This window comes from Anomaloglossus baeobatrachus, chromosome 12 (genome assembly GCF_048569485.1).
Source record: "Anomaloglossus baeobatrachus isolate aAnoBae1 chromosome 12, aAnoBae1.hap1, whole genome shotgun sequence".
In the NCBI taxonomy this organism is placed as follows: Eukaryota; Metazoa; Chordata; class Amphibia; order Anura; family Aromobatidae; genus Anomaloglossus; species Anomaloglossus baeobatrachus.
Genome location: NC_134364.1, coordinates 63417437 through 63439582, shown reverse-complemented (window position 1 = coordinate 63439582; position 22146 = coordinate 63417437). Strand labels below are relative to the sequence as shown.

Below are 22146 nucleotides of genomic sequence, written 5' to 3'. Positions count from 1 at the left end.
AAAAATAAAAAGGTGAAAAGGTGATGGTTTTTTCAAAAAAAAAAAAAGAATTTTAAAAAAAAAAAAAAAAAGAGGAATAAAGGAGAATACAAGGTTGAGTTGCTAATTTATTGTTGTCACAGCGGGGTGATAGGTCCGTCTGAGAGGTTGGGAGTACCGACAGTTTCATAGTTTCATAGTTTTTAAGGTTGAAGGGAGACTCTAAGTCTATCTAGTTCAACCTGTAGCCTAACATGTTGATCCAGAGGAAGGCAAAAAAACCCCAATGTGTCAAATAAGCTCCAATGGGGAAAAAAATTCCTTCCTGACTCCACATACGGCAATCAGACTAGTTCCCTGGATCAACACCCTGTCATAAAATCTAATATACATAACTGGTAATATTATATTTTTCAAGAAATGCGTTCAGGCTCTGCTTAAATTTTACTAGTGAATCCCTCATTACAACATCATACGGCAGAGAGCTCCATAGTCTCACTGCTCGCACAGTAAAGAATCCTCATCTGTGATTAGTGATTGGAGAGTGCGAGGTACTGAAGTAAAGGGAGGCGACTGAAGATAAGTGTGGCATAGTTTTAACACAATCTCATAGTGGTGATAACTGTAGCTGTTTAATTTCATTAGGGAATTGTTGTCTGTGTTTGTCTGGGGTACTGTGAAAAAGCAAAAAAAAAAAAAAAGTGTGTCTAGTGATTTAATCAGTAGTATTAGCCACACTTGTTTCTAGAAGCTTCTAGCAGCTTCTAGTAGTCCTTGTAGAACTATATAAACCAGCCAGAGCAAGCAAGGTGCTGAGAGTGCGAGGTACTGAAGTAAAGGGAGGCGACTGAAGATAAGTGTGGCATAGTTTTAACACAATCTCATAGTGGTGATAACTGTAGCTGTTTAATTTCATTAGGGAATTGTTGTCTGTGTTTGTCTGGGGTACTGTGAAAAAGCAAAAAAAAAAAAAAAAAAAAGTGTGTCTAGTGATTTAATCAGTAGTATTAGCCACACTTGTTTCTAGAAGCTTCTAGCAGCTTCTAGTAGTCCTTGTAGAACTATATAAACCAGCCAGAGCAAGCAAGGTGCTGAGAGTGCGAGGTACTGAAGTAAAGGGAGGCGACTGAAGATAAGTGTGGCATAGTTTTAACACAATCTCATAGTGGTGATAACTGTAGCTGTTTAATTTCATTAGGGAATTGTTGTCTGTGTTTGTCTGGGGTACTGTGAAAAAGCAAAAAAAAAAAAAAAAAAAAAAAGTGTGTCTAGTGATTTAATCAGTAGTATTAGCCACACTTGTTTCTAGAAGCTTCTAGCAGCTTCTAGTAGTCCTTGTAGAACTATATAAACCAGCCAGAGCTAGCGAGGTGCTGAGAGTGCGAGGTACTGAAGTAAAGGGAGGCGACTGAAGATAAGTGTGGCATAGTTTTAACACAATCTCATAGTGGTAATAACTGTAGCTGTTTAAGAAGAGAAGAGTCGCCGTAAGCTGATCGATTGCTGGGACTTGCCGGGTCTCGCTGTTTGAGGACATCGCAAAACCGCGCGCCTGACGGCGCGCGACTTTCGCCTGGCATACGCTACATCAGCATTATGGAAGAGAAGAAAATCCACATGGTCACCTGCAACACATGCTACATGTTTACGGATCTGCCGCACAAAAAATCCAACTTCACCTGTCAAAAGTGCAAACTTGTTGCCCTCTTAGAGGAAAAGGTGCAGGGACTGGAAGAAAGAATAGCAACTTTGAAGCTAATTAAAGAACATGAGGACTTCTTGGACGAGGCAGAAGCAACAATTCAGGATATGGAAAGTGAGAAAAGCTTCAGAACACATACAGAGGCTGAAAAGTGGACACATGTGACCAAAAGAAGCCAGCGGATCAAGTGGTCGGCACCACCCACACAGCTTAGCAACCAATATGAAGCCCTCATGCTGGAGAAGGAAAATGGCAGAGCTCAGGATGATACCGTCTCTACAGGAGAAGACACAGTATCATCAAAAGAAGTTACTTTGTCAACAAAAGCAGAAACAAAAGACACTCAAAAACACTCAGGAGCAACAAGCAGTGCGTCCAGAAAGAAAAGAAGAGTGGTAGTTATGGGCGACTCACTACTAAGAGGCACGGAGGCAACTATCTGCAGGCCGGACATAACCGCACGAGAAGTATGCTGCCTCCCGGGAGCAAAAGTCAAGGATGTGGCCAACAGGATACCAACTATCCTCGGATCCAAGGACGAATACCCGTTCCTATTGATACATGTAGGAACAAACGACACGGCAAGAAATGATCTACCAACTATTTGTGAAGACTTTGAAATTCTGGGGAAGAGAATTAAGGAACGGAACGTACAGGTTGTTTTCTCATCAATCCTCCCAGTCGATGGCCATGGTGTCAGAAGATGGAATAGGATACTAGATTTGAACAACTGGCTACGACGGTGGTGCAGGCAGCAAGGATTTGGATTCTTGGACCATGGAGTGAATTACCTCTACGATGGACTTCTCGCAAGAGACGGGATACACCTCACAAAACCTGGGAAACACACGTTCGCCAGAAGGCTTGCCACAGTCATCAGGAGGGCTTTAAACTAGAAGAAGAGGGGATGGGAGAAAAATCAGCAGACAAGAACATGCAACAGAAGGACAAACTAATCAAGGATACTAGATGCCGTAAAGAGGACCCAAGGCAGGGTAATCAGAAGGAAGCTAAGAAAAGGGGAGCAAAACTTCTTTCCTGCATGCTGACCAATGCAAGAAGCCTGACCAATAAGATGGAAGAACTGGAGCTGGTAATGTATGAGGAAAAATACGACATAGTAGCAATAACTGAGACATGGTTAGATGATAGTTATGACTGGGCGGCTAACCTGCAAGGATATGAATTGTTTAGGAGGGATCGTAAAAAAAGGAAAGGGGGTGGAGTCTGTCTATATATAAAGTCCAGTTTAAAGCCCAGACTAAGAGAAGATATTCAAGAGGGAAATGAAGAGGTGGAGTCTCTATGGTTGGAGATACAAGGAGGGAAAACTAATAAAATCCTCATAGGGGTTTGTTATAAGCCACCAAATATAACAGAAACTACTGAAAATATATTATTGAAACAAATAGACAAAGCAGCAAATCACAATGAGGTGATTATTATGGGGGACTTCAACTACCCCGATATAGACTGGGAAACTGAAACCTGCGTATCTCAGAAAGGAAACCGTTTTCTGTCAGTAACTAAGGATAATTATCTGTCCCAACTTGTGCCGGGTCCAACTAGAGGGGCAGCCCTTCTGGACTTAATTTTAAGCAACAGGCCAGATAGAATAACAGACGTACGAGTGGATGGGCACCTAGGGAATAGTGACCACAATATAATACAATTCCACTTGTCCTTCAGTAAGGTGCCTTGGAGGGGGGTTACAAAAATGCTGAATTTCAGGAAAGCAAAGTTTGATCTGCTTAGAGAAGACCTTCGCCAAATTGATTGGGACAATGTCCTCAAAAATGGGAGCACAGAAAATAAGTGGGAAATTTTTAAATCGGTATTAAACACCCACTGCGAGCGAGCCATACCGTACGGAAATAAAAGGGCTAGGAACAGGAGAAAACCAATGTGGCTAAATAAGGATGTAAAAGGGGCAATGAATAATAAGAAAAAGGCATTTAAAAAGCTAAAACAAGAAGGCAGCGAGGAAGCATTAAAAATATATAGAGAAAAAAATAAAATGTGTAAAAAACAAATATATTTAGCAAAAATAGAAACTGAGAGACTCATTGCTAATGAAAGCAAAGCAAATCCCAAACTATTCTTTAATTATATAAACAGAAAAAAGATTAAAATTGATGGTGTTGGCCCTTTAAAGAATAATGAGGGTAAAATCATAGAAAGCGATGTGGGAAAAGCAAATGTTTTAAATACTTTTTTCTCAACTGTGTTCACACAGGAAAAGCATATGCCAGGGGAAATGCAGAGTGATCATGTAAATGCCCCATTAAGTATGACCTGCCTAACCCAGGAAGAAGTGCAGAACCGACTTAGTAACATTAAAATTGACAAATCACCAGGCCCTGATGGCATTCACCCTCGGGTATTAAGGGAGTTAAGTAATGTGATAGACAGGCCTCTATTCCTTTTATTTAAAGACTCTATAGAAACTGGGTCTGTTCCACTGGATTGGCGGCTAGCAAATGTGGTACCAATATTCAAAAAAGGGTGCAAAAGGGAACCTGGAAACTATAGGCCGGTAAGCTTAACATCAGTTGTGGGTAAAATGTTTGAAGGGTTTTTAAGGGATACTATTATGGAATGTCTCAATGTTAATAACAGTTTAACTCCATATCAACATGGATTTATGAAGGATCGCTCCTGTCAAACTAACCTGATCAGCTTCTATGAGGATGTAAGCTCTCACATGGACCGAGGAGAATCATTGGATGTCATTTATCTCGACTTCGGTAAAGCATTTGACACTGTCCCACATAAAAGACTGATAAGTAAAATGAGAAAGCTTGGGCTCGGGGAAAATGTGTGTAGATGGGTAGGTAGCTGGCTTAGTGGTAGAAAACAAAGAGTGGTTATTAATGGCACATACTCAGATTGGGCCAGGGTTACTAGTGGGGTGCCACAGGGGTCTGTATTGGGCCCCCTACTATTTAATATATTTATTAATGATCTGGTGGATGGTTTACAGAGTAAAATATCAGTATTTGCAGATGATACAAAACTATGTAAGGTAGTTAACACAAAGGAGGACAGTTTGCAACTACAGATGGATTTGAGTAAATTGGAGAATTGGGCTGAAAAATGGCAAATGAGGTTTAACACAGATAAGTGTAAGGTTATGCACATGGGAAGGAGAAACAGATGCTACGATTACTTACTAAATGGGAAACTGCTGGGGAAATCAGACATGGAAAAAGACTTAGGCATCTTAGTGAATAAGAATCTAAATTGGAGTGCCCAGTGTCAGGCAGCAGCCACCAAAGCAAATAGGGTGATGGGATGCATTAGAAGAGGTTTGGGGGCACGAGATGAAAACATCATTCTCCCTCTGTACAAATCACTCGTCAGACCACACTTGGAGTATTGTGTGCAATTTTGGGCGCCGGTGCTGAAGAAAGACATTACTGAACTTGAAAGGGTTCAGAGGCGAGCTACTAAAATAATAAATGGAATGGGTGCATTACAATACACGGAAAGGTTATCAAAATTAGGTCTATTTACTCTAGAAAAGAGAAGACTTAGGGGAGACCTAATAAATATGTACAAATATATCAGAGGGCTATATAGAGATCTCTCCCATGATCTGTTTGTACCAAGGACTATGACAAGAACAAGGGGGCATTCTTTTCGATTGGAGGAAAGAAAATTCCTACATCAGCATAGAAGAGGGTTCTTCACGGTAAGAGCAGTGAGGCTCTGGAACTCTCTTCCTGAGGAAGTGGTTATGGCCAACTCACTGAATGAATTTAAGAGAGGAATGGATGCATTTCTGGTTAGCAAAAGTATAGAAGGTTATAAATAGCATAATCTTACAGGTAGATAGAAGAGCGACCAAGATTATTAGAGGAATGGGTGGGCTGCAATACCAAGACAGTCGGCTTGTTGGTACGAAGTCGCTCAAGGGGAGTGGCTTCGGAGTGGATGGGAACTTGTGGGCGGAGGTCCCGCAGGTTCTGGGTAGGGGTAATTAACGATGGAACGTTGTTACCCCTCACCTCGGGCCGGGTGGTCACGGCCGAGGTGGTCCTCTGGGCCGGTTTGGAGGTTACGGCCGGGGGGTTAGGAATGATGGTTTGCCTCTCGGACGGATCTATCGGTGTTTCTGGTTATACGGGTATATATGTATAAGGTTAAGTTTAACAATTGAGTGGCATGTTGGGCCACAAGTTTGGTATACATATATACGGTAAAATAAAACTGTGGCCATTCCTGCAATAAAGTCGTGGTTCTCGTCTTCATTTAGGTAGATATGGTACGGGGGGTGTGTTTTACAGGATAACTTGCTTATCCCTTATAGATGCGTCAAGGATAAGAACAGAAAATGGTCTGCGGTCACCACCTGCAGAACCGCTCCTTTATAGGAGTTGTCTTGCTAATTGCCGATCATTTCTACCTGTTGTTGAGCCATTTTCACAACAGCAGGAGAGATTGCTTCATAACTGGACAGGTGGATTTCATAGAAGTGTGATTGGCTTGGAGTTACATTGTGTTGTTCAAGTGTGCGCTTTATTTTTTTTAAGCAGTGTATGTAATAACTGGAGGGGATCAGTAGTAAATAAAACGTACATTGCGACTAACTATAATTTTTTTTTTTAACAGATGTTTAACGGAGTCTTCAAGGCTGCAAAGATAATATCAGATGATTTTTTAAACATAATTATGCCGATGGTGGAAAGTGAATTTCTGCAATTCCTCAATAGGTAAATTACAAGTTCTACAATAAGTTCCTATAAAGATAATTTACGCAAACTTTGAAGTTTCTATTAGACCCAAAAAAAGTAATTCTTATTTTGTTAATCCACTTTATTGGTATTTCCCACCACAATTAAGTCATTCATTACACTTGTTATTAAGGGGAACCGGTCACCGGTTTTACTGCCTATAAGCTGCGGCCACCACCAGTGGGCTCTTGTATACTGCATTCTAACATGCTGTATATAAGAGCCCAGGCCGCTGTGTAGAACATAAAAATCACTTTATAATACTCACCTAAACCGGTCGCTGTGGTGAATGTGGCTCAGATGGGCGTCTTCGTCCTCCGTTGCCGGCGCCTCCTCTTTCGGTCATCTTTGTCGCTGCCTCTGTCGTTCTTCTGAAGCCGCGGTGCATTTCGTGTCTGACGTCATACACACTCACCGGCATTCCGGTCCTGAGCAGGCGCACTTTGATCTGCTGTGAGCATGCGCAGGACCGGCGAGTGTGTATGACGTAGACGCGTCAATGCACACAGGCTTCAGAAGGAGGACGAAGATAGCCGAAAGAGGCGGCGCCGGTAACTGAGGACAGAGACGCCCATCTGAGCCACATCCACCGCAGCAACCGGTTTAGGCGAGTAGCGAGTATTCTAAAGTGTTTTTTATGCTGTACACAGCGGCCTGGGATCTTATATACAGCATGTTAGAATGCTGTATATAAGAGCCCACTGGTGGTTGCCGTAACTTATATACCAAAAAAACGGTGACAGGTTGGTTCCCTTTAAGTTTTGCTTTTGAGAAATATTGAATGATGTACATTAGTAAGATGCAAAGGACAGACAAAAGGGAGTATGAAAGCAGAATCAAATTACATAAGAGAGACATAAGAACCGCAAAGGAGCAGCATAAACAAAATGAGACCGGGTTTGTGATTTTTACCTCTGGATATCAGGTGCAATTCTCATCACATTTGTATAAAGTCGCCTTTGTTTTCTGTGAAGGGCTATGAATATTTATCTTGGTAATTATAAGATGAGGAAGTATAAGGCACATTTACTGTTATGAAATTATCATCCAGTGATACATTGTAATGTTGTGTTTTAGATACAAATCTTCAATTCAGACGTATTCTAAAAAGAACAGGACAAAGTCTCATTTCAGGGAAATAATCATGAATAACATGAACTATTGCAGCCATTTCAGGTAACGATCTTGACAAAACACATTTTGGTTATGGCAATAGGTGTCTGGTTGTAATATTGTGGGTCGTCCAATGACAAACTGAGTTAGGCTGTGTGCCCACGTTGCGTATTTGCATGCAGTTACGCTGCGTATTGCACTGCAGCGTAACTGCATGCGTCCTGCGTCCCCTGCACAATCTATGAAGATTTTGCATAATCCATGCACACGTTGCGTTTTAAAACGCAGCGATTTGCATGCTGCCAAATCGCTGCCTTCTAAAAAGCAACATGTCACTTCTTTCGTGCACTTTGGATGCAGGTCCCGCTCTGTCTATGGTGGGGGCTGCATCCAGAGCGCATGAAATCTGCTTCTCCCTGCATTCATTACGCAGTGTTTCTGCAGTGATTTGACGCGCACATGTGCTGTTCAAATCGCTGCAGAAATTTCTGCAGGGACACAATGCAACGTGGGCACATACTCTTAGGGGTTGTCACTGAGTACACAACGTGTACTCCGGGGCAGCTGCAGGCCATACTGAGGTGGAAGTTGCTACCCGACAGGTTCAAAGACACAAGAACACTGGGCGTTACAATGCTGCCCTGCCGTCTTACTGAAAGTGCATCTATAGGGAGAAAATTACATGTACTCCTCCATGGAGCCGCTGGCTCTCTAAAGAGTTGTTTTGAATAGTCGTTCTGTACTGACAGAAGTACAGGCGCTCGGTGCATCCTTGGCGCAGTGAAACAGTTAAGTACACCATCTATCTTCACCCTTCTCTGGCTGTAAAAATCCTAAGCTGCCAAAGTGCCGGCACATATTTACAACTGCTATTCACAAAGACAGTAGCCACTCCATGCACTCCTCTATGGCTCTTAAGGCCGCTTTACACACTGCGATATCGGTACCGATATCGCCAGCATGCGTACCCACCCCCATCAGTTGTGCGACACGGGCAAATCTCTGCCCGTGTCGCACAACATCGCCCAGACCCGTCACACGGACTTACTTTCCCTGCGACGTCGCTGTGACCGGCGAACCACCTCCTTTTTAAGGGCGCGGTTCGTTCAGCGTCACAGCGACGTCAATGAACCGCCGCCCAATAAAAGCGGAGGGGCAGAGATGAGCAGGACGTAACATCCCGTCCACCTCCTTCCTTCTGCATTGTGGCCGGGACGCAGGTAAGGAGAGCTTCCTCGTTCCTGTGGTGTCACACGGAGAGATGTGTGCTGCCGCAGGAACGAGGAACAACTTCGTTACTGCTGCAGTAACGGTATTTGAGAATGGACCCCCATGTCACCGATGAGCGATTTTGCACGTTTTTGCGACGATGCAAAATCGCTCATAGGTGTCACACGCAACAACATCGCTAAAGCGACCGGATGTGCGTCACAAATTCCGTGACCCCAACGAGATCACTTGAGCGATGTCGTAGCGTGTAAAGCCCGCTTTAGGCAACAATTCCCAGAGGAATAAAAGCTCGTTTTCTCCATGCATTTAAGAAAATAAGTCCCCACAGGTATGAATGGACTTTAGATCTGCTGCCAATTTGCTTCTCAAGGAAACCTAGGTTACATAGTTACATAGGTTGAAAAAAGACCTAGGTCCATCTATTTCAACCTTCCTCCACCAATTATATACTTTGTCATTATCATTATTAACCAACAATGTTGTGTAGTGAGGAAATCATCCAGCCCTTTTTAAAAGCTATTATAGTATCTGCCCTTACTACCACTTGTGGTCGGCATTCCACAGTCTGACTACTCTAAGGGGTACTTTGCACACTATGACATCACAAGCCGATGGTAGCGATGCCGAGCGCGATAGTCCCCGCCCCCGTCGCAGCTGCGATATCTTGTGATAGCTGCCGTTGCAAACATTATTTCTACGGCAGCTTCACATGCACTTACCTGCCCTGCAACGTCGCTCTGGCTGGCGAACCGCCTCCTTCCTAAGGGAGCCGCGGGACGCAGGTAAGGTACCTCCGTGCCTTTATATATGCGGGCAGTTCATATATTCTATTGTACCTCTCCATCTTAGAGACTTTGTTGAACGTGACTTTGCCAGTGCAGACAAAAAGCAGAAAATGAATTTAGTCCTTCAAGAGATTGAAGAGAAAGGATTCAACATCCTCCTGCAGGATTTGTTTAAACACATAGATGTAAGTATCTGCAAGTGCAATTAAATATTAAGAAACTTTGCTGATATATGATGTAGCTCATTAAACTTCCTGTAGATTAATTGGGATCCGAGACCCCCATGATGACTCTAAACTTAGTGCAGAAGCGCTCAGCTCCACATACGAGAGACTCAGCAGAAAGTCTAGGGGTCCGGCCACTCGCACAGATGAGTGCAAGAGCTCAGCACGCCTGCACAGTGTGAATATATATATATATATATATATATATATATATATATATATATATATATATATATATATATATATATAATCTTATGTATTTATTTTTCTATATAATACTATTATTTAGGTGACCTAAATATTGTGCTTTGGGTAGGAGCATTGACCCGGCTTGCTCTGGTTTTCCCAGCCGTCATTTCTGATTTCACGCTGCTGTATATTATTTTAATTGGTATTATAGATGTATCCTTGGTTGTTTTTGTACCTAATAAAGGTTATACAATATCATTTGTTTATAACACTGGGCCCATACGCATGTTTTTTGTTGTATTTCTCATGGTTTAGTAGAGTCTCTTTTTTTGTACATATCTGTAGTAGCCCATTATACAATGTGTGGTGCTCATTATCCACCATTGTTCACCCATCATCTACCATTCTCAACACATCCATCATCCACCACTGACCACTCACTCAACATCCGTTATTGTCCACTCACCCATCATCCACCATTATCCACCCATCCATCATATACCATTGTTCACCCATCCATCATCCACTATTGTCCACCCACCCATCATATACCATTGTTCACCCATCCATCATCCATTGTCCATTTTCCACCCATCATCTACCATTGTCCACCCACGTCAAGCCATCCATCATCCACCATTGTCCACCCACCCATCATCCACCACTGTCCACCCACCCATCATCCACCACTGTCCACCCACCCATCATCGACCACTGTCCACCCACCCATCATTCACCTTTGTCCACCCACCAATCATTCACCTTTGTCCACCCACCACCCATTCACCTTTGTCCACCCACCGATCAGCTACCATTGTCCACCCACCATTGTCCACACCCCTATCATCCAACATTGTTCACCCATTATCCCCATACAGACTTTAACCAGCTTTCTGCCATTGCTCTAGTCTTTGCTGACAGCGATGTCTACATTGACATGATAGCAGTTCCCTCCCACCAAAAAAATGTATACCTGGACATCCCCCTTTAATGTATATACTATACCACTTGGGACAATACTAATACTTTAATACTAATTTAATCAACCTCTTTACTCAGTGTAATCTCGGAATGCTGAGCCGGGTAAAAGGACTGAACAGTCAAGAAATCATGCAGGAAAACATCTCCAGAGCCACTGTCTTACTGTCCTCCTTGCCTACATTGTCTGACAAATGTCGCCAGGTAAGATATCAAGTGATATATATATATATATACATACATACACACACTATATATATATATATATATATATATATATACATATATATATGTATATATATATATATATATATATATATATATATATATATATAAAATTTGCATTACAAAAGTATTTATACTCTTGAACTTTTAGACATTTTTTTTTCATGTTACACACACCAACAGAGTGGTCAGGGATAAAGTTCTGGAGAAGATTAAAGCAGGGTTAGGTTATATAAAAAAAAACCCTCAAGCTCTGAACAGCTCATGGACCAATGTTCAATCCATCATCCAAAAATGGAAGGAGTGTGGCACAACTACAAACCTGCCACCAGGGTCGGACTGGCCTGCTGGGGTAGCGGGGAATCCCCCGGTAGGCCCCTGGCCCTCAGTGGGCCCCTGTGCAGTATATAGTGCGGGGATGTGGAAAGCGCCACGGGGCTGCCTGTTTCTCAAGGCCGGCATTATGTGCGGGCAGACTGGGCAGGGCCCCCATGCTCTGAGGGCCCCCAGCCTTTCAATCACAAACTGCAGCGATAGCACAAGTTCTGTACTATTGATGCAGTTTGCGTGGTTACAGAAGGTCCTGTGGTGACATTAGTCATGTGATTCACAAAAGGTCCTGCACTGCAGAAGTCCCAGGCCTGTACATATCCGGTGTACAGGTCCTGGAGACGGCGCCGCTATACAAATGTATGCGCATCTTTCAGACGCGTGTACAGTTGAACAGTGCGGCCGGTGACAGGAGGCAGTGGAGTTCCTCAGCCCCACACAGACACGGCGGCCGTCATCACACTGCCGCCGGGGCCGCAGTGAAGAGGATGCGCAGGGCTGCAGAGAAGAGGTAAGTGTTCAGGAGGAGCCGAAGAAATAATAAAAAAAAAAACATTCTCACCGCTTTTCCTCCATTCCCACAGTGCCTCCAGCTGCTTCTTGCAGACCACAAGACACATAGACCCCCTTGGTGATCCCGTTCGCTCCACGGAGCTGTCGCTGCAGAATGACTTCATGGCTTTACTGCAGTTAAATGCTTTATGGTGCCGCAAAGCTTTTAACTGTAGTAAAGCCATCATGGCATCCTGCAGTGGTGGTTCCATGCACTGGACGAGATCATTGAGGGGTCTATGAGCCTGCGGACTGGTAAGGCAAGGATACCGCAGGAATGGTAATAGGGAACAAGAAGGTGACTGGAATGAGGATATTACTAAAGGATGGGGGGGGCCCGTTGCTACACTGCACAAGGATGGAGGGGCCCATTGCTTCACTGCACAATGATGGGGGGCCCGTTGCTACACGGCACAAGGATGTGGGGGCCGTTGCTACATGGCACAAGGATGGGGGGGCCCGTTGGTACACGGCACAAGGATGGGGGGGCCCGTTGGAACACGGCACAAGGATGGGGGGCCCGTTGGTACACGGCACAAGGATGGGGGGCCCGTTGCTACACGGCACAAGGATGGGGGGGCCGTTGCTACGCGGAACAAGGATGGGGGGGCCCGTTGCTACACGGCACAAGGATGGGGGGCCCGTTGCTACATGGCACAAGGATGGGGGGGCCCGTTGCTACATGGCACAAGGATGGGGGGGCCCGTTGCTACATGGCACAAGGATGGGGGGCCGTTGCTACACGGCACAAGGATGGGGGGCCCGTTGCTACACGGCACAAGGATGGGGGGCCCGTTGCTACATGGCACAAGGATGGGGGGCCCGTTGCTACATGGCACAAGGATGGGGGGCCCGTTGCTACACGGCACAAGGATGGGGGGGCCCATTGCTACGCGGCACAAGGATGGGGGGCCATTGCTACGCGGCACAAGGATGGGGGGGCCCTTTGCTACGCGGCACAAGAATGGGGGGCTCGTTGCTACACAGCACAAGGATGGGGGGGCCCGTTGCTATACGGCACAAGGATGGGGGGGGCGTTGCTACACGGCACAAGGATGGAGGCATTACATTTTATTGGGGTCTATTTTTATTTTTGAAATTTACCAGTAGCTGCTGCATTTCACACCCTAGGCTTATACTTGAGCCAATAATTTTTCAGTTTTTTGTGGTTAAATTAGGGGCCTCGGCTTATACTGGGATCAGCTTATACTCTAGTATATACGATAACTTGAGATGAGAGGGCCTTGGTGGGGGAGGAGCGGTATTACTTTACAAGTGACATTATGGGGCAGTGGGGACTTTATGGGGAAATGAGGATCATTATGAGGCAGTTAGGAAGGGAATTGTGACAGGCAGCATAGTATAATGAGGAGGGGGGGAATTTATGCAGAAAGATATTATAGAAAGGGCAAGTTTTGGGGGTGCATTATGGAAAGGGGCACTTTGTGGCCCTATTTTAGAGAGGAGCTGTATGTCAGGGGATATTTTGTGCAGGAAGCAATTAACAACCCCTTCTGGTTCCACTTATTCCCCCAGATATTATTAAATAAAAGGGGCCAGGATGAGGGACAAACATTATTGGTTTATGGTGGCAAGTTGGGCATAATTACTGTAGGGGCAAATTATTACTGATGAAATATACGTTAATTTTGAAGAATCCAAGCAAAGGAAGAAAGGCGGCATCTCACCATGAGTTTTTTCAGCTTTAGTCAAAGCATGAGAATTACAGCATGTGGGAGAGAGGGGAGTGCCGGAGCGGCAAGCGGACAACGGCCGTTTCGTGCTGTACCAAACGCTTTGACTAGTAAAGAGCTTGTTACAGCACGAAACGGCCGTCGTCCGCTTGCCGCTCCCGCACTCCCCTCTCCCCCACATGCTGTAATTCACATGCTTTGAATAAAGCTGAAAAACCTCATGGTGAGGTGCTGCCTTTCTTCCTTTGCTTGGATTCCTCAGAACAGTGACTGTGCTGCAGGCTGAGCACCACCTGGAGTTATTAATCTAATCCATTGACGGCTACATACCAGGTCTGTAAGTACGGCTCCATTTCATAGCCTTTGCACTGCAGTGCCCAATTTTTTCTTCCTTTTTTTTTTGCATACGTTAATTTTGAGGATACTGTCTTCCACAGGGAAACAAAAGTCTGACGTGGTGTAGAAATTGGGGAAATAGTGAGAAATGTGCTCTGGGAGTGATCAGCTATAGGTGACTTATTTTCTGCGGAGTTGTGTCATGGCAGGAAGAAGTGAGGGCGGTCAGTGCCGGATGAAGAGGAAAAGTGAAGATGAATAACGTTAGCTAGAGACGTTACTGGTAAGTCAGTGTATTACATGTGCACACACACTGTACACTATATATAGAGCTGTGTATAATGTCACTGATGATCACTGTATTACCTATATACAGATCTCCTGTTTATAAAGTCATCAGTGATCACTATATTACCTGTACACTGACAATATATACAGAGCTCCTGTGTATAATGGCCCTGATGGTAATATTAGTGTTATTAGTATTGTGTTTTTTATTCAAGATCATTTATTGTAGTATTCGTCACTGTGTAGTAGTAATATATGTGGTCTTGTCATGGTTTGGTATTTGTCTCTTGTATGTAGTATTATTTGGTCATTATGCAGTCTGGTCATAGTGTCGTGGTATTTCTCCCTTGTATGTGGTAATATTTGTTTACTATGTGGTCTAATTATGGTGTGGCGCTATTACTCTCTTGTATGTGCTTGTGTTTGATCACTATGTATTGGTAATAGGTTATCTGGTCACGGTGTGGTGGTATTTCTCTCTTGTGGTTGTATTCTGTTACTATGTGGTGGTAATATGTTGTCTGGTCACTGTGTGGCGGTATTTCCCCCTTGTATGTAGTATTATTGGTCTTGGTATAGTGATATGTTTTGTGTCTGGAGGTCACTTTTTCTCTCTGATATCAATATGGGGAAAATTCTTTATTTCCAATAGTTTAAATATTTGAACGTTTAACCCCTCACTGTCCTGTGACTATTGCACTGCAGCAAATATGCACTTACAGAGTTCTCTAGTAAAAACAAGTAAATCACCTTTACTAAGGCCACGTGCACACAGTATTTGGTGAGTTTTTTACCTCAGTCTTTGAAGCCAAAACCAGGAGTGGTAAAATCAGAGGAAAAGTATAATAGAAACACGGGCACCACTTCTGCATTTTTCACCCACTCCTGATTTTGGCTACAAATACTGAGGTAACAAACTGAACGTGTGAACGTGGCCTAAGCATGTGAAAACTTATTTATCAGTGGGGATCAGATTACTGGGACCTGCACCTGTCGGCAAATTGTGCAACTTTTATCCCCATTACACTGGAGCTCATGTCCGACTCGACCCCTGATCCTTTCATTCCCTCAGTGGCTGTGAGCGCTGTGCTTGTTTTTATCTGACCACCCCAAAGAGGATGAATGGAGCTGCGGTCACACATCCCACCCCACAGAGGATGAATGGAGCTGCAGTCACACACCCCACCCCACAGAGGATGAATGGAGCTGCGGTCACACACCCCACCTGCTGCTCCATTGTATAATGGGGATAAAAGTGTCCTGTCAGGGATAAAAGTTCCCCAATCTTCCGATTGGTGCAGTTTCCACTGGTCTGGTACCACCGATCAATAAGTTACCACCTACCTAACCTATGGATCGGTGATAACTTGTCACCAAAGACCCTCTACTGCAAAATACTGTAATTGTACATTAGTTATGGTGTGTGCACAGGAGATGTGCAGGAGCCGCCTGTGTTTCACAGTCAGTGCTTCACTATAACGGGGATAGCGGCTAATAGATATTTGCAAGTAGCTGTAGGGTGGGCCCCTAGAGTCAATTCACCTGGTGGGCCCCAGACACCCCAGTCCGACCCTGCCTACCACAATATGGCCGTCCACTGAAAATGACATCCCAAGCAAGGAGAGACCTAATCAGAAAGGCAGCCAGGAGGCCTATGGTCACTCTGGAGGAGCTGCAGACAATCTGTCCACCACAAGGCAACTACTCATATACTCCACAAGTCTGGCCTTTAAAAGGAACCTGTCAGTGGATGTTTATAATACTTACCTAACGGTCGGTGCGGAGCAGACTGGTCGGATGGGCGTCTCTGTTCTCCGGGTCCCGCACCTTCTCTCTCGGCCATCTTTGGCCTCCTTCTGAAGCTAGTGTGGATGACGCGTTCTACATCATCTACACTAGCCGACAGTGAGGTCCTGCGCAGGCGCACTTTGATCTGCCCTGCTCAGATCAAACTGCTGCATGTTTCAGGGGTTATCTTCCACAAGGTAAATCAAGTACCGGTATTTCATCAGAAATTATCTACTCCCCCCCCCTTCACAATACAATCCCAATAAAATAGGTTTAAGTTTGCGGGTGTAACATGAAAAAAATGTGGAAAAGTTCTAAGCAGTACTTCAATAGCCAACCATGAGTAGTAAGCGCTATAGCACTGCCTGGATACCTACGGAGTCAGTGGTGGGGTATATCTGGGGAAACAGATCTAAATGTATTGTCTCCATAGGTTATAGCTGCTAAAATCCATATGCACCTAGTGACCAAATATCTAACAGAAATAAAAGATATAAGGAAATGCAACACAGCCGAGCAGAAGGCTCTAGCCTCCCAAATGGACAATACGGAACAGCTCCTCAGTCAGTTCAGTACTGATCATGTAAGTACGGCCAGGGGCTATAGTAATGGATAACTGTTGGGGAATGCTGTGTGCATTTATTCCTTCTCTCCCGACCCCTGCATACACATGCACACTCAGTAAAAGGGAATTGGTTAAAGGATTTCACCAGCACAAAACTCCAGGCATTTTGTTCTTTAAAATAAAACTTCCTTTATTTTCTTATCATTAAAAAGTCCATGCTATGGTGGTCAAGCCCATGTCAGAGAGGACGCGTTTCGAACATCCAGTTCTTATTCAGTCTCTAAACCATCTAGTCACAGAACTGTTTAAAAAGGGCTGAACCCAAACATGTGATCAAATGCAAGGAGAGAGCAAGACAATTACAAAAACATTAACCCCTTGAGTTATATCACTCCATATAATGCTTATAACACTTATATATATACAAAGTATTTTTTTTTTTTTTTTTAGCCAGATTAATATGCAAACATCAATTCATTTCTTTTATTTAAACCTTTCGGAAATCTTGTGCCCATTAAAAACATCCATTTTATTTCTCTCTGAAAGAGGATATCTTTCAAATTTCCACCCCTTCTAGGTAGTTGAATTTTTTCAATGGCATTGACTTTCATGCCTGTTAAATTACCTGCATGTGCGTCGCGAAAATGTTGAGACGCTCCTGATAATTTTCTGGTGGTGGCATTATTAACATCATAAATGTGTTCAGATATCCTCTTTCTGAGAGAACGACAAGTGCTGCCTATATATTGTAACTGGCAAATAGTACACGATATTAAATAAACCACATGGTCTGAACTGCAGTTTATGAGTGACATTATTTTATACGTTTTTTTATCTGTAAATGAAGAAAATTCCTTCACATTTGACATATAACCGCATAGTCCACACGATCTGTGGCCACATTTGAAAGAGCCTGTTCTGGGTAACCAATTGCCAGTGTTTTTTTCTTTTTTAGTGGAACCGCACCTATTCATATGATCACTAGGTGATAATATGGATCCCAATGTAATGTTCCTTTTTGAAACAAATTTAACTCCATTTTTTAAGATTTTGTGTAATGTGTCATCTGTAGATAAAATGGGTAAATATTTTTTAATAATTTTGATTACATCATAATAATTTTTACTGTATGTTGTTGAAAAAACAACTGAAAATTCTTTCTGGGGATTATCTCTGGTTTTATTCATGTCCAAATATTGTGACCTACTCACTTTGATTGCCTTGGTTTTGGCTTTCTGAAGATTTGTCATTTTATACCCTCTTGCCAAAAACCTTTTTTCAATAGTGCTGCATTCTACCTCAAAACCATTTTGGGTGTTGCAACATCTCCTAGCACGGACATATTCACCTGTAGGGATGTTATTTATAACATGCTTTGGATGGCAACTTCCCGCATGTAATAGTGAGTTGCCTGATATGGGTTTTCTATAAAGACTACAATTAATTTCTCCATTGTCACCCTTCCCATGGAATTGTATATCCAAAAAATTAATTTTTGATACATCATGAAAAAAAGTGAAAAAAAGATTATGCGCATTATTATTAATGTATGATATGAAATCCTCAATTTTTTTGTTTGGATTTTGCCATACAATAAGTACATAATCTATAAATCTCAGATATAATGCTATATCCGAGAAAAAAGGATTGCACTGATTAAAAATATATTGTTCTTCCCACCAAAACATGAATATGCCTGCTAGAGAGGGGGAAAATCGTGCGCCCATTGAACATCCCTGCAACTGAATATATCCTTTATTTAAAAAGGTAAAATAGTTGTTTTTGAGTAAAAACTCAGTTACGTCAATCAAATAGTCCTGTAATTCAAGTGAGTAGTCAAAATATTTTTTAAGCAAATCTTTCAACGCTAAAATGGCAAGGGAATGTGGAATGGATGTATACAGTGATTGCACATCACAAGTTAACCAACTAAAATTATCCTGCCATTTCATCTGAGAAATAATATTCAACACATGTTTGCTATCCAGGACATAGCCAGGAGACATTTTAGGAAGAAATTGAAGGTGGTTATCCAACCACTCTGCTAGATGTTCAGTATAAGAATCTATACCTGAGACAATCGGTCTCATTTTTGGGGGAAATTGGTTTTTATGTGACTTGGGTAAGGCATGCAATAATGGTATTAAACAATAAGATGGATTAAGATAATCTCTCAATTTTTCATCAATTAAACCCAAATGTAAGCCTTCTTCTAGAATTTTTTCCAAGGATTTTTTTATATCTGCAGAGGGGTCATGATCGACTCTCCTGTAGGTATCACAATCCTGTAACATAGTCAATACCTCCCTTTCATAAAGTCCAGTATCCAAAACTACGACTGCCCCCCCCTTGTCAGAATTTTTTATTATGATGTTAGAGTTTTTTTGCAAGGAAATAATCGCATCCTTCTCAGTCTTAGACAAATTTTGAACCATAGGTTCTTGTAAATGAGAAAGAGCAGTTAATTCCTTTTCTACTATGTTCTGGAAATCAGTCATCTGATCACACCTCGAAGGTATGGGATAAAAACTGGGATTAGGAACATTAAAGTGGGAAACCGCACAATGTGGATTGGGTCCGGCACCACTATCACTTGACAAATCATGCAAATCTTGTAAAGCCATTTGTTCTTTAAATGACATAGGAGAGAAAAAAATGTCAGCTGATGCATTTGAAACATTAGGAACATTAACCTCATTTTCATCGTGAAAGAAGTGTTTTTTTACTGTTAATTTTCGGATAAACTTATTAACATCTAGTATTGTTTTAAAAAGATCAAACCTCTTGTTGGGAACAAAATTTAAACCCCTTTTCAAAACACTAATTTCACTGCTGTTTAAAATGCATGCTGACATATTTATGACAGAAAAATTATTATTATCAATATTCATTTCCTTTTCCCCCTCGTGAAATGATTGTGTAGGTACACATGACTTTCTATGTTTGCGGCCGCTCCTTCTTCTTTTTTTCGATTTTTTTTTGAAAAAACGGCTGGTTTTTCAAGTTTTTTGACACACTTGAAGAAGTGGATGGGGTGTCAAAATTATTATCGGACGTGTCAGTATTATAGTCTGTAGAGTCCACATCAGTCATTTCAAAGTCCGTAGAAGAAAAATTGACACGGGTAGAATTGTTGCGTCTTTTATGATTTTTCAATATGGATCTGGGACCAGCTTGGAAAAATCTCCTGGAATTATGCCAATTGTAGATTTTATTATCCTCATAGTCCCTTAAATCACGAACAAACTTTTTCTCTTTGAATGCAGTGATTGTATCCTCAAGGGCAATGATTTTAGTGTTGATCTGGTCTTTCGTGGTCTTATAAGCATCCAGACCTGAATATTGTGCAAGGGAAACTTCAATTTCTTTAATCTTATTCTCCAACACACCTATTTTATTTCGTTCTTGTTCTATAATTAATTGAATAAGTTTTTTGGAGCATTCAGATAAGATAGTGTCCCATTTTGCAACAAATTCTTGATTAAATTCAACTGTGGGTCTTTTGTTCAGCCGAAGTCCCCTGGGAACCATGCTTTTGTCAAGATATGCTTGCAAGGTCTCACTGTCCCACCAGGTACGAATTCTCGCTGACATCACTTTTTCTAATTCCCACATAATTTGATTCATTTCTGTGTGCGTTTCCAAGGGGGTATTTTGCTTATTCAATGAAAACATTTTTGCTGCTCTCTCCATACGTAGTCTATCTGAAGTAACAAAAATCTGATTGCTATTAGCTTCATTCCTCTGGTCTTCCATTTTATGACACAATTTTTTATATAAGGAACTATAAGTCATGCAATTTCATCATATATAGTATACAATGTCTCTTATTGAAAAGATCCAAAACAATGATAATTGACTTACTGACAGTTCCTATTCATGAGTCACAGGGAGCACGGGTATAGCAGCTCAAGGTGAAGGTAGAAAGAGGTTTTTTGCCCAGCTCACCTGTGTGATGGAAGCCAGTGATCCTGGGCTGATGAAATCCTTTAACCAATTTCAATGCACATGGACTGGCTCTCCAAACCTCTTCTCCGTGCACAGCCCAGGATCACTGGCTTCCATCACACAGGTGAGCTGGGCAAAAAACCTCTTTCTACCTTCAGTAAAAGGGAGTATGCACTTCTGCCAGCTGCATATCTTCTACGAGAGCAAAGGAATCAAACACTAAAATTGAACATGCTTGGTTCTTCTCTGCCCTAACATCATCATGAAGGAGCAAGTGGACAGCCACCCATAGATATTATATGGTCAGCCTGCTTTAATCTATTTTGTATAAGGGCCTATAGACTATATGTTATCAGTGGTGGCTGCATCCTGGATTATACCCCTAATAGTTTCCTTTTACAGGTAAATGATGATCAACAGTCAGACGCCACCTGGGCGAATAAGGTGATCGGCAAGATTGCCAATATCATACGATTTGAGAGTTTGGAAACAATTAAGCAAGAAGTAGGCGTCCTCGCCGAGGAATACCCAGATATCAGGTACCGGAGTCAAAGGGGTGATAAAAAAAAAAAAAAAAAGAGCACTTGACCTTACAAATGTCTAAAAATTAAACTAAGAAACCATGGCTGCTATTTTTGAAAAACAGCTTTATAGGAGTCCACAGGTTGTGACTGGTAACACAGCTAAATCCCAAAGGAGTCAAGATATAATACCACCTAATACACCCACAGACAGGATGTTTTTTTGTAAAAAAAAATAAATAAATTAAAAAAAAAACCCAGCCACGTTTTTCTAAACATACAAAAGCCCTTCTTTAAAGCTAGGGTGAAATTGGGTGCAGCATTATCAGGGTAGTCATTAGGTCACGTACAGATCTGAGAAATGACGAGAGTTTATTTATGAACAGAGAAGCACCTACTTACCAATTTGAGAGCCGACCTTCTTGGAGGTAGACACTTGTGGTGCACCAACTGTAAGAATGTAAATCCTGACCAGTAACTGTGCCACTCTTGGAGACAATTGCCCATTCATACCCAGTTTCCTCCCCTGCCAAATGCATAATTGGATGCTGGGGCTCTGTCTAATGATCCCATGGCCACATAGGGCTCGTGCAGACGATTGTAATAAATCAGACGAGTGTTAGCAGTCATGTTGGCAGATATCACTCGTCTGTCACATTGTATATGGAGACAGGAGGGGGGCCCCTAGGCTGGCCTTAATACTTGTGACCCTGCGCTGTCCCTTATCTCTAAGGTAGGTTTGATGGTAACTAGGTTCGAGCCCCCAGTGTGACCCTAACTCCTGTCTGGACCCTGATCTTACTCCCCCTCTCCCACACCCTCCTGCCGGCCCGGAAAACACAAAGACTTATACTCACAAAACGACATGGACAAGGGAGAACAAAAAGTCGTAGACACAGTACTCAAAACACAAAAGAGAATAATATGTATACTGGGGCAACGCAATAGGGAAAAAGTAAAACA

General features: G+C 42.6%; 1 protein-coding gene across 2 annotated transcripts in view; it reads left to right on the top strand.

Moving 5' to 3' along the window:
* The window catches only part of LOC142258643 (tumor necrosis factor alpha-induced protein 2-like), a 48497-nt gene that overhangs the window by 18112 nt on the left and 8239 nt on the right, over positions 1–22146 (top strand). For both annotated transcript variants that reach the window (XM_075331279.1, XM_075331280.1), the window contains 6 exons: positions 6296–6396; positions 7495–7593; positions 9610–9730; positions 11018–11140; positions 16583–16732; positions 21065–21201. In XM_075331279.1, the coding sequence (XP_075187394.1) occupies positions 6296–6396; positions 7495–7593; positions 9610–9730; positions 11018–11140; positions 16583–16732; positions 21065–21201 (731 nt within the window). The remainder of the gene's footprint in view (positions 1–6295; positions 6397–7494; positions 7594–9609; positions 9731–11017; positions 11141–16582; positions 16733–21064; positions 21202–22146) is intronic.